This window comes from Oncorhynchus gorbuscha, linkage group LG03 (genome assembly GCF_021184085.1).
Source record: "Oncorhynchus gorbuscha isolate QuinsamMale2020 ecotype Even-year linkage group LG03, OgorEven_v1.0, whole genome shotgun sequence".
NCBI classification, from domain to species: domain Eukaryota; kingdom Metazoa; phylum Chordata; class Actinopteri; order Salmoniformes; family Salmonidae; genus Oncorhynchus; species Oncorhynchus gorbuscha.
The window spans coordinates 66,432,452-66,446,204 of NC_060175.1; the positions used below are offsets into that span (position 1 = coordinate 66,432,452).

General features: G+C 45.1%; 1 protein-coding gene and 1 pseudogene across 1 annotated transcript; both read right to left on the minus strand.

Moving 5' to 3' along the window:
* Window positions 1-166: 166 nt before the first annotated feature.
* Window positions 167-3,945, minus strand: LOC124031725 (annotated as a pseudogene).
* Window positions 3,946-5,679: 1,734 nt separating this feature from the next.
* Window positions 5,680-11,050, minus strand: LOC124031724 (aquaporin-4). The gene is made up of 5 exons (XM_046343327.1): window positions 10,252-11,050; window positions 9,950-10,111; window positions 9,673-9,837; window positions 9,410-9,490; window positions 5,680-9,170 (listed from the first exon to the last, which is right to left on the minus strand). Exons 1-5 carry the CDS (start codon window positions 10,501-10,503, stop codon window positions 8,955-8,957), a joined length of 876 nt encoding a protein of 291 aa, XP_046199283.1. The 5' UTR covers window positions 10,504-11,050; the 3' UTR covers window positions 5,680-8,954.
* Between the last annotated feature and the right edge of the window lie 2,703 nt (window positions 11,051-13,753).

Sequence of the window (13,753 nt, forward strand, 5' to 3'; positions counted from 1 at the left end):
ACACGTTTTTGGTTGTTTTCAACTTTCTCAAATTGGGGGGAAGGGGAGCCAGAAACATGTGGGGAGCATCATCTTGTGGTCATTCCCACTTACTGCAAGCCAACGCAACACAGGGCATTAAATGCCATACTGGTATAATGGAGTTAACAAAACACGATGACACACATTTTGTATCAAGTTTTTTTGGTTTATTTTCATTTAAATATGGTTTAAACTGCCTTATGCTGACATTAAAGATCAAATCATAAAATGAGACTTCATGAAAAGCTTACGCAGCCATTCTGTCGTGAAAGGAATCAGTCCGGTTTGGGAAACAACATTTCCTTTAAAATTCTATTTTTTTTTTCTGAACAAAAAAGCAGATGGTTTGTGTAAAAATGAATATCATAGCAAATACCACAGTGAGGGGAGGATAAGTTATATGTCTTAAAAATTGATAACGTAATGAAAGATAATCATGATACAAACAGGAGAGTGGTCATGAAAAGAAAACAAAATGAAAAGTACTGTTTCTGCGAAATCGATTAAACACGAATTCACATACGGACACACACTCACTGGCAAAAACACTCACGCACAAACAGGCACACACGCACTCACTCTCACTCACACACTCTCACACACACATACTGTAGAAGCACCCACACTCACGCACGCATGCACACACGCACACACACATACTGTAGAAGCACCCACACTCACGCACACACGCACGCACACACACACGCGCATGCACACAGAGATAAATTGAAGTGATTTGAAAAATGAAACCCTGGTAAAAATGGAATGGTATCATACATCCACGTCTTGGTGTCTGAAGTGCAGAAAACAACTGGAAAAAAATTGAGAGCGATAATTCAGATGCATAAGGAAAAAGCATGTCCATCTTCACTGATCTAACACAACCCTATCCGACTAAAAACCTGTTGCCCCTCTATCCTCACCCCAACCCCTTTACCCCATCTACACCCCTACCCTCTATCCTATACCCTTACCTGCCCAAAGCCCACCCATGCCCTTACCTCTTACCCCACCCATACCTACATCCCCACTGGGCAAACACTGGTTGAATCAACGTTGTTTCCACGTCATTTCAATGAAATGACGTGGAACCAATGTGGGAATTGACGTCTGTGCCCAGTGGGTGCCCACCTACACCTCACCCACATGCTTCTGTTGTGACAGGTCTGGTCCTTGTGTCTATGTGGATGTGTGAAGGGAAGACCTGGTGCGGCTGAGGAGGAGGAGGAGGGGGGGGGTTGGAGCAGGCCCTCCCTGTTCGCCTCTATCAAACACAATGTCCAATTCAGTACACAGAGTGAGGTTGGAGGGAGAGAAGTCTCGTTGCATATTGAGGTTGAAGGTTGTGAACCTGTCTGTGTATGTGTGTGTACAGTTTGTGTATAAATACACGTCTGAATCTGCGTGTTTAGTCAGTGTGTCTCAATGTGAGTGTGTGTGTCTGTGTGTTTAGTCAGTGTGTCTCAATGTGAGTGTGTGTGTCTGCATGTTTAGTCAGTGTGTCTCAATGTGAGTGTGTGTGTCTGCATGTTTAGTCAGTGTGTCTCAATGTGAGTGTGTGTGTCTGTGTGTTAAGTTAGTGTGTCTCAATGTGAGTGTGTGTGTGTGTTGACGAGTTGGGGGGTAGCACGGGGGTTGGTCGACACAGGGCCTGTCCCTCATCCCCGTCCCCAGATAGGGACAGGCTTATAGGGCTTGTGTCTTGAGCTCGATGGGCTCCCCGCGGGCGTCCTGCTGGGTCTCCGTCTCGGGGGGTCGGCTGCCCTTCAGTGTGGCCAGGCGCTCAGAAAGACCGCGCATGCGGGGAAACAGCATGAAATCGTACAGAAGAGCGCCCATAGCACCTCCTATCATGGGGCCCACCCAGTACACCTGACACAACACAACACAACACACAAGGTTAGCATGAAGATATGGCACGAGCGACTTGTATTGTTGTCGCTGATGTAGTTTTGCTATTAACTATACTCTTAAATACCATAAGACCATAGAATCAACCATTGACATGGTGGATGATTTGATCTATTATACAAATATTTCAGATGCTGCATTATGGTGTATGACTGTGCGTTTCTCACCCAGTGGTTGACAAAGTTCCTGAAGAGCACAGCAGGGGCGAAAGATCTAGCAGGGTTCATTCCAGCACCAGTGTAGTACATCTACAGCAGAGAAGGACAACCGGGCGTTCAGAATGAAATACGCGGTTCTGTTGTACACAATGGCGTTTTTGTGTGTGTGTATTCCACTATGAGTACCTTTTGGTGATCACGTGTGTGTTCCCCTATCCGTGTGTGTGTGTGTGTGTGTCTGTGTCTGTGTGTGTTGCTCACCCCCATGAGGTGTCCGACTGTGACAGCGAAGCCGATGGACAGGGCAGCAGAGCCCATGCGTCCGTTCCTCCTCTCATCCGTCACGGCAAAGATACAAATCACCAGCTGCATGGTCAGAAACACCTCCACTGTGGTGCCCATGCCCAGGCTGATGCCAGGCTGCAGCTGTAGATGGCCAGAGGAGAAAAATATGCATTAGACTTGAGGTCCTTTGTGGACAAGTCATTTTGTAAAATAAGTCCGTCCTCTTTCTAATAAAGTACATATTGGTTTGTAAACAGGACATGTCAGGAATGACTCAATCAAAGATGTAACACAAATCAACCCAAACGGTTTAAAACCCTTTTTTTTTTAAACAATGCTTTCAGTGGCCTCACCGCTATAGCCTCAGTTTTACATAACACTGATTGCTTGGATTGTGCTCATTGTACAGTAGCAACTGTAGTTACCAGAAGGTTCCGTGATGATTCCCTAATCCCTGTTCATCTCTACCCTTTCTAAATCCCCAATTACATTCAAGAAGTCTACCGTACCGAAACCAAACAATTATCAAACCATATCAACATTGTTGACTGTTGTTGATATATGTATATATAATATTTTTTTGCTTATTTGAGCTGACAAGGGTCCAAAATGGCACCCTATTCCCTATATAGTGCAGGTATTTTGCAGTGCACCATGAAGGGAATAAAGGGAATAGGCCCAGTGCATTTTAAGATGTGGGTGAGTGGTGTCTTACCATGTTGAGAGCCATGTTGCCCCTCATGTTTTTTGGGGTGACCCCATAGAGCACGGCGGCCCCGGCCACGGCCCCCAGAAATTGGGCAGCCCAGTAGAAAAAAGCGCGGAACAGGGACATCTGGGAGCCTACCAGATAGGCGAAGGTGACGGCCGGGTTAATGTGGCCGCCGCTGATGTGGCCGATGGACTGGATGATGGTGGCAGCCGCCAAGCCGAAGCACAGAGCTACGTGCAGGATGTGGTGAGGCCCAGTGGTCCAGCGCAGCGCAGCGCCTATGCCAAAAACACAAAGAACATGGTACCGAAGAACTCAGCGAAGACCGCCCGCCAAAACGCCATGGACCGGAACTCCCACATGCTGGCCGTTCACTGGACGCTCCTCGGAACGGAAAATGTTCTTGGGAAAAAAGTTGTTGGGGTGAATCTGGAAAAAGCTTGTACCTTTTAAAAGTCTAAGTGATCTTTTTGCACTGTTTCAGATGCAAAAAAAAAAAAGAGTGATTTCCCTTTGGCAGTCAGCTAGCTGGGCTGACCTAAACGTTGTCTCACTGAGCCAATCGGTTGGAAGACAAACAGTTGAAAAAGTCGACAGAGGAATCCACCGACAGATCTGTTTCTGATCTACGAGCGATCTGGAGTCGGCGCGCAGGCAGTCAAACATCAACTCAGCTTTGCTTGCCTCCACTAGCCGCCTGTCGTAGAGACATATGGCTGTGTGTGTGTGTGGGGGGGAGAGTGTGTCTCAGAATAGTTGTCGAGAGGTGTGCATTGATGCCAGAGGAGTGGTTCTAGAATAGAGACAGGGATAGACGGAGTGTCCTGTGGACGTTTTAGCCTCTCTGACGGAGGGGAGAGGGCCCGCCGGGGGCTTTATAACACCCCCCCAGGGGCCCCGAGTGACGCCATAATCCCCCCCTCTGGGCCAGGGGCAGGGGGGGGGGACATACAGGACGGCCCGAAATCAAACAAACTTAACCCCGCTGTCGCCCCCCACAATAGACAGAGCGGGAAGAGAAGGGGGAGTATCAGGGGAGAGGGTGATTGTGAGGAGAGAAGGGAGGGGGGTGAGAGAGTAAGAGAGGAAGAAGAAATAGTGAGAGTGACATGAGGGAGGAGGGAATCAAGAGAGAGCAAGTGACTGGGTGAGTATAAGAACTAGTTATGGACATCAACCCCACAGAAGTGATGAGGGGAGTTTGTCTAGTTGACATAGTGGTACAGTACATCGTCTGTTGACATGTTATAACCATGATAACCATGGGGACTAGTGCTGATGGCGGAGAACGGACACACACACAGATAATACAGTGATCCATGGGGGGGCTAATGCCAACAGTGTGCGGAATTAACATGTAGACTGAAATGCCTGACCATGTGAAACCGTTGTCTTAGCATCGAGCATGTACGCCGCATGTGAACAGCAGAGCTGCTTGGATGTTAGAAATGTGTTCATCGCCATCACTCATAACTGATAAGATGCCAGGAAACGCGTGTTGTGCACAGAAGGGGAAGGGAAAACAAATGAATAGTCGACAAGATCAGCTGTAAATTAGTGTCGTGTCTGTATTTCAGTCTGGTCTATAACGTCTACTGTGTGGTGGTGAATGCACTCACACAAAGCAGTGCATTTAAGTCACTGACCTCAAATCCAAACGGCGTTGTTAACAGAGGTAATAACCATACGTTAGTAGTTATAAGAAATACTTAGGGGCTATGAGCTTAACATTGGGGTTGGGAGCACGACATTGGGACCTTAAATGTCTGCGTATAATGTACAATAATAGGGTACTTCTTAGAGGCAATGAACTTGACATTTGACACCCAGAGCACAGGACAGAGGCATGCATATGAACATAGAAACGTTGACTACTGCTGCAAAGTGGTTGGAAACAAATACGTTTAAAAAGCGAACAAAACGAGTGGAAACTATAAATATCAGCCCTTCCAAAACAGTCAGGTACATTTTAGACAGATGTAGCTGTTTTCTCTCTCTCTCTCTCACTCGCTCTTCCTGGCTCTCCCTCTCTCTAGGAGGTGCTGGGATGTTCAGTGGAGAATTGATTAGGCAGAGGTTTGTATTGTTTATGAGGGTGTGTGCCAGGCAGGAGGGGGGAGAGGCAGGGTGGCCCGCTAGCAGCCAAAGCCCTGAAAAGTCTCTGAATGGGGCTGGGGAAAGGGGGAGGGGGAGGGCAGGGCAGGACAGGAGCGGGGGACAGGGGAAAACAGGGGTTATTGGGCTCCAACACTGGAGCATCGAGCTGACCAGTCCAGAGGCATCACTGGGCAGAGTGGGCTTTAAATGGAGAACGCTGAGCTCAGCATTTCAACTCTCTAAAAACACACACAATGCAAAATGCTGGCGGCACAAGGCAGTTATTTCCTATTGTTTGTTATGGCGAGTGAGAGTGTATGTGTATGTGCTGTAGATTAGAAAGCAGATCCGTGTGTGTTAGAAACTGAAGGTGCATTCGTATGAAGTGTGCATGTTAGACGATGTCTGCGCGCACACATTTTGAGTGAGAGTGTCTGTGTGCTTGCGCAACTCTTGTGTGTGTGCAAAGAAATATCATTATGGTTTCAATAACGATTGCCCAGCTTTTAATTCTTAAACATCCATAGCTTTATACAGTTAACAAAAACAATTCAAAAAGTTGACCATTTGCAACGAGACATCCATAGCAATTCAGGTAACAAAAAACCTAAACACATTCAAAAAAGGTACACCATCTCCCCAAAATGTTTTCCGCCTACAATTGCTTATTACAAACCCCCAGAATCTTGAAGAAAGGGGTAGGGAGCGCGTCTGTGAAAAGCTGATCCCACAATCTGTTTAGACCTGGGCCATTAGAGGGCTCTTGTCTGAGGACTGATTTGACAGTGAATAGCAGAATAACAAGAGCTTTGAGATGAGAGAGCCGTAGGAAGAGAGGACAGAGATGGTGGCCTATGTTAGCGAGTACAGAACGCTAGCCTCTTTAGCATTTCAAAGCATTCACAGACGACAGGGTGAGTAATGCTAAAATAAAAGGATTCTGTGTTACAAAACGGACATTTCTTTGAGTGGTTGTTGGGTTATACATCACATTTCTTCGTAAATTAGAATAACATCACTGATAACACTGAATATTGATCAAATTGTGTAATATATATATAATGTATGTACAGTTTGACATGTTCTGGCTAAGTGTGAAGGCTACACATTCATATGTAATTAGAAACTATAACTGTGTTGTCTTCATCATTATATGTATATTTATATTATATGTATTTAAGCAATAAGGCCGGGGGGGTGTGTGGTATATGGCCATTATACCACGGCTAAGGGCTGTTGATAAGCACGACGCCACGTGGAGTGCCTGGATACAGTCCTTGGCCGTGGTATATTGGCCATATACCACAAACCCACAAGGTGCCTAATTGCTATTATATAAACTGGTTACCAACGTAAAAATAAATGTTTGTCTGATATACCACAACTGTCAGCCAATCAGCATTCAGGGCTCGAACCACCCAGTTCATAATATCGCATTTATCTTATGCTAATGTACACAGAAAATTATCCAGTGTTAAATGAAACACTGGTCCACTGTCTATACAGGTCCACACTTTTCAGTGTTAAATTAATACACTGCTTAGTGTAAAGTGTTATTTGCATATTTCCCAGAGTGCCTTGTCTTTCTGGTGAATTGTAGAATAATGATGAGTGATAAAGTTACATAGGGTCAAAGATCATACCTCACAAGGAATGCTAACATCCCCTGTTATCGGTAAAGGTGAGAGGTTAGCGTGTCTTGGGGGTATGATCTTTGACCCTATGTAACTTTATCATTCATCATTATTCACAATTCATTCAGGATTATCCGTGATCATGGTAGCATCCACATTAATGTAGAAGTGAATGGAAACATATTCTCTTCTTATTTACAATAAAAGTGACTCCAAAATGACACAAAACGTTATTTCCCATGAATTTCTAAAGGACACAAATAATCTTAAACACAACCAAAACAAAATGCAAATGCATCCAGCAAGTTTGTAAAGTCACATGCTTGATGTAATCATTGCGTGGTAGGAATACGGGACAAAATACAAAACTTTTGAGTACTTCATTTCTAAGAGTCTTTAGAGGAGTCAATAACTTTGACCCCTACCTTTTTAAAGGGAAAACCATATTACTTGCTAAACTAAATCGCTTTCTCTGTGCAATTGTGTTAGTATAAATAATATAATTTTCCCTTTTTTTTATGTGTACCTCAGAAAGTATTCATACCCCTGGACTTATTCCACATTTTGTTGTGTGACAGTCTGAATTCAAAATGGATTAAATATATTTTTTTCTAACCGATATGCACACAACGCTCCATAACGACAGAGTAAAACGTGTTTTTACACATTCTTTGCAAATGTATTGAAAATTAAATACAGAAATATCTAATTTACATAACTATCCACACCCCTGAGTCAATACTTTGTAGAAGCACCTTTGGCGGTGATTACAGCTTGGGTATGTTGGTATCAGCTCTGCACATCTCAATTTGTGGATTTTCACCCATTATTCTTTTTCAAGCTTTGTTCAATTGGAAGGGGAGTGGCGGTGAACAGATTTCCACAGATTTTCAATAAGATTCAAGTCTAGGCTTTGGCCGGGCAACTCAAGGACTTTCAACATTCTTGTTCTGAAACCATTCCAGCGTTGCCTCAGTCTAAGGTCGTTTGCACTCTGAAGCAAGTTCTCATTAAGGATTTCCCTGCATTTGGCTTCATTCATTGTTCCCTCTATCCTTACCAGTCTCCCCAGTTCATGCCGCTGAAAGGCATCCCCGTAGCATGATGCTGCCACCACCATGCTTCACGGTAGGGATGATGCTAGAAGGGTGATGAGCTGTGCTTGGTTCTCTCCGTACACAGCGCTTTGCATTCAGGCCAAAGAGTAACATTGTCTCTTCAGACGACAGATTCTTTTGCCTTTTCGCAAACTTTTTTTGTGTGCTGTCATTTACCTTTTTGTCAGGAGCAGCTTCTGTCTGGCCACTCTCCCGTAAAGTCAAACTTGATGAAGGGCTGTAGAGACTTCTCCCATCTCAGCCAAGGAACTCTGTAGTTCTGTCAGAGTGGTCATTGGGTTCTTGGTCACCACCCTGACCAAGGTCCTTCTTGCCCGGTTGCTCAGTTTGGTCAGACGGCCAGCTCTAGTCAGAGTCTAGGTAGTTCCATATTTTTTCAATTTCCCAACGATGGAGACCACGGTGCTCTTGGAAACTTTCAACACTATGGAAATGGTTTTATACCCTTCCACAAATATACGCCTCGTCACAATTCTATCTCGGTGATCTACTGGCAGTTTCTTGGACTTATAGTTTCTGCTCTGAAATGCACTGCCATCTGTGGGACCTTATATAGACAGGTGTGTTTCTTTCTAAACCATGTCCAAACAATTGAATTGACCACAGTTGGACTCCAGTCAAGTTGTAGCAACATCTCAAGGATGATCAAAAGGAAATTGAATGCACCTGAGCTCAATTTGGAGTGTCATAGCAAAGAGGTGTGAATACTTATTTAAATAAAGACATTTATGTATTTCGTTTTCAATAAATTAGCCCAAAAAAAATCTAAAAACAGGTTTTCAATTTGTCATTATGGTGTATTGTATGTAGATAGGTAAGAAAAACATCTATTGAATCCATTTTTAATTCAGTCTGTAAAATGTGGAATAAGTCAAGGGGTATGAAAACCTTCTGAAGTCAATTTTAGCTCATTATTTGAATAATTTATTGTATACAGTCATTATTGCTCATCTTTATCAAGGGTGTCAACCATTTCAGACCCCACTATATATTGTTGTGTAGCATGATGTGTCCCTTTCTAGTTCTGCTCCTGTTTGTTGACCTGCTTAGCCCTCATGGCGGTCTGGGTGACGGTGGACAGGGAGGACCGGGATACGCTGGTTGCCTCCACCATCTCTATGTCCTTACAGGTCAGACACGCAACCAGCTTCTGCCTCGATGCACTGGGGGCAAAGAAGAACTCATGGGAGACCCCGGCCAGCACTGCACCCAGCACCGGTCCAATCCAGTACACCTGGGGGGTGGAAGGGGGGAGAGATTGGTCAGGACTGATGGAGACATAGAAGAGAGGGAAAGAGCTGAAGGGAGGGAGTGAGAGAGGGGGAGAGCAAGAGAGAGCGAGAGAGAGCAAGAGAGAGAGAGAGAGAGTGTAAGAGAGAGAGAGCGAGTGAGAGCAAGAGAGAGAGAGAGTGTAAGAGAGAGAGCAAGAGAGAGCGAGAGAATTTGTTCGGTATGCAATTCAAGGTGTTTTACCCAGTGGTTTTCCCAGAAGCCAGTGATGATGGCTGGACCCAGGGAACGTGCCGGGTTCATACTGCCTCCAGAGAACCGACCCTAAGAGGACCACAACACACAACACACAACACACACACCCAATGATGAAAACATAGTACAGTAAAGTAAGTCAAGTAAATTGAACTAAACTGCACTAAACTAAACGGCACAAAACAACACTAATGAGCTAAACAATTAAACTAAATTAGAGATAAGAGGAATCAGACGTGAACAGTTCTGACCCCGATGAGCACGCCTGCGCTGAGAGAGAAGCCGATGGCCAGGTTCCCTGGTTCTGTGTACTCCCTCCGACGGTGGTCCTCCACGGAGAACACAGTGAAGACCAGCTGGAACGTTGACAGAAGCTCCATCCCTAGAGCCTGGGCCGCGTTCACCTCGAGAGGAACCTAGAATTGGGGGGGGGCAGAGTTCCAAATGAAACAAAAAATCTATAAGAGTAATAGTACAGGTCTATGATTAGATTTAGACCCCCCCCTCGCTCCTTTCACACAGACTGACCCTGCTAACGAAGCAGTCTGCGGTGGTTTTGAGGGGCAGGGCGAAGTAGAGAGCCCCGGCCCCCAGGGAGGCCCCCAGACACTGGGCTCCCACGTACACCAGAGCCCTCACCAGGTCCAGCTTCCGCGTGGCCAACAGAGACAGGGTAACTGCTGGGTTCACCTGCACCATGATAGAGAGGCATAGAGTTCAAATTGACAATCAATCATAGATATCAATTTACAGTCATTCTGTGGAGAAAGGTTAGAGACATACCACATGCATACAGACACACAACCATAAGTCCAGAAAGGCAGGTTCACCTGTGCTCCACTGATCTCTCCAAAACAGTGTCCCAGGGCAACAGCCACCATGCCTGCAGCCAGGGCTGGGTAGAGGGGCCCCGTGGAGGCCTCTCCAGGGCCCGGCACAGAGGCCCCCAGAACAGCACTCACAAACACCAGGGAACCCAGCAGCTCGGCCAGCATGGCACGCCAGAACTCACGACTACGCAACTCCTCAGGGAGAGGGAACAGAGGCACATGTTTTAATCCTCCTGAGACAAAGCTATTCATTTTTGTACTCTCTAGTGGACATCAGTTCTTTGTGCATATATCTGAGGCCATACACATCTCTGAGGCCATACAATCATATCACATATGTGGGGGTGTGACCTTGACAACTTTATCTTCCTGGGGCCGGACTCCCAAAACGTTTTTAAGAAGACTTTTCTTCTTAAATGCCATTTTATCCTTAACTATAGACTTAAAGAAGAAAGTTAAGCAAAGTTGCTATTCCTTCAAAAGGTTATTGGAAATGTTCTTAGGCAGGAAGTCAAGAAGAAATGAGATTCTTCAAAATAAAGGACATGTTGATATTGGACATGTTCTTAATTCCCAGACAGCTAAACCAGTGTCTTAAATTCAGGACAGTGAGAGAAAAAGCTCATGAAAGCAATTGAACATTTTCAATTCACTCACAAACGTCATCTGAACGTTTCAGCATTGATTATTTTGTATGTCATTATTAATGTTCATTTTTGTGAGTTTGATATTCAAAGTAAATATATCAGGAATAGTTAAGTGAGTTGCCAGGACTGTGTAATAATTGGTTCACATTAAATAAGAGCTAAATAAGAGGAAATGACCTCTGTAGTGGATACCCGGATGCTGCAACTATGTTTTTTTAAAGCACTATACCCCCACAAAAAAATACAAATCCCAAACCTATTTTTTCTCCGGGTCTCAGGAGGATATAGCATTAACCTACCATTGTAAATACCATATCAAACCCAGTGTCTTGAATATACACATATGAGTTTTATTAGCATGCTAACCAACCCATGCCACTCTGATACTTCCATTATCCTGAACACTTATCATTAGATTATGGTAAATGTGGACCCAATCCAAATCAAATGGCCTAGCAAGTTATGAAGTTGTGGAACTAACCTGTGGATTGATCATTATCAATGTCTGAAGAGGCCTTACTGCCACGTTGATCAAAGGCTCATGTTATTAAAATAACTGGACTAATAATGTCCAATCACTTCTTGCCAACCGGTGGTAAAACCAAGCATTTTTCTTTTTTTTACACACACACACACACACACACACACACACACACACACACACACACACACACACACAAGGCTGTCATTGTAAATCGTAATCTGTTGTCTTGGACCAACATTAGTTAATTACAGGTGAAGTAAGATAAAGGAAAAGTAAGCATCTACATTGGGCTCATGGAAACTTTATTTATGAATGTTCGATAAAGCCTTTCTATGTTGTGTAGGAACTAAAAAAAAAAGTTTTTTTAAACTCACCTCACGCAGTGTCATGTTTAACAGCTTGAGTGTGTAATTATCAGTCTTGTTTTTCTCTCTGTCCGTTTCTGTGCTTCTGTCCTGTCGATCTGCAGGATCCTTTTCTCAGTCTGTCTGTCTCGCCTTCTGTTCGTGTGTTTCGTCTGTGTGACTGGCCTTACCCTAGAGGAGCGTCTGAGTGGCCCAACCACGACACAAGAGGACTCTGTCACCCTCCTCTCTCACCCCTCCTTTTACTGACCCCCTTCCTCTCCGTTTCGCCTCCGCCCCCTCCTACCTGTGTGTTATGAATTAGGTGGAGTGATTGTCCAAGTGCATTTGGTCACCATTCCCCCTCCCCCAGTATGAGGCTATGTTTCCCAAGCGAGGGCTTCTCCTCCTGGGCTGAGCTCAGCTGGAGTGTCCTGAGCACCTGGCACACATCATAGCTCCTCGGACTCATTTTCATATCAATGACACTGAGGAGAGGCCCATTACTGAGGAGAGACGGCGAGAGCTAGAGGAGCCATATCATGAACAGGCCAAATCATTATCAAACACAATTACAGCGTCCACATTATGGGATGGACTGATCAGCAACTGTGTATGGGTAGAGATTGACTGGATCCAACCACAAGGTCAACCTATACCACATATTGTAATCAATACTTTTTTGAATGATTGATAGCTGTAACAATGTTATCATGTTGGCATAGAGAAACAGAGGCAGAGAAAAGATGGAGGCTGCAGTGACAGCGGGATGAGCGCAGGGTTGTCTGAAGGACAGTAAAAGGTTGACCTTGACGTCATGATCCTTCCACACGGAAAAGAACTGAACACTTTACCAGGATTAAAAAGGGCCAAAGGTTTCTATCTAAAGTTTATCTTCAATGATCTAATATGTAACTGTTCATCTCCCACGCACCATGGCATCTCCTCCAGCCCTCCTTTTTTTCGCTCTTTCATCAACCTACTTGTGAGGTACCATTCGAATCGCCATGGAGACAGTCTCTTTCATGATGCAGTTGCCATGGCGCCTATTGTGATGCTGGCTCAATGGATGCTTTTTCTCATCATCTTTGATAGGAAACAAATACCCCTGTGAAGAGCCACCCTAAAAAAACACAAAGAGTTGCTGTGTTTTAACACTCCCAATGTATTTAATTTTTTTGAGGTATTTGATAACCATTTTACAGACATTATCCTTGCAATAAAGTCAAGATATGAGCCAAATTGCACGTCCATGAGTCTCAAGTTGTGACGTGTTGTGCGACAGGCTGTGTGATAGTTTTGATTAGAACTGATTAATCCAACAGATCAGGCTTAAAAAAAATGTCAAGATGATTACATAACACCTCAACCCAGTGGAGTGGTGGGGACCTGGCTGATAGAGTGGTGTTTGGGGGACAAGAGGGGACCGGACGAGGTCAATGGCCAAGAGAAGCCCCCTAGGCATCAGGGGCCCACTCCGTACAAGACCGGGTCCAGAATTAACTGGTTGGGGGGTAGCGTGCCCATTATGGGGTGGATTACCCCCCTCCATGGGCGTTGTTATGCCCCTTTTGTGGAGTTAAGCCCCCTTGTGTGGGGCAGGATGGGTGGGGTCGAGCAGTGGAACCCGCTGGCTGGGGAGTTTTCAGTCCCCTCCACCCAGAGTGCTGACACAACCATGTGCGCACACACACACACACACACACACACACACACACACCTAACTGGTTGCTACTAAAACCCCTGGAAAAGTGCCAGCTAAGGGATACAAGGGAGATAGAGACCATCCATCAATCCCAGAATAGAGAGTGCATGGATAGTGTCAGAAGAAAGTATTTGAAGGGTTAATGCCGTTATCTCCCTCTTCCATAGCACCAACTTCTAAACGATCAGCACACTCACCCATTTTGGTTTCTGTGTGAAAGGTGTAAATGAGACCTCTTCCCCCCTCGGTCCCATTTAAGAAGAGGAAGTCCAGCTGGCGCCGACTGGAGGGCCTTCCCTGCAGCATGTGCTCCAGACAGGGC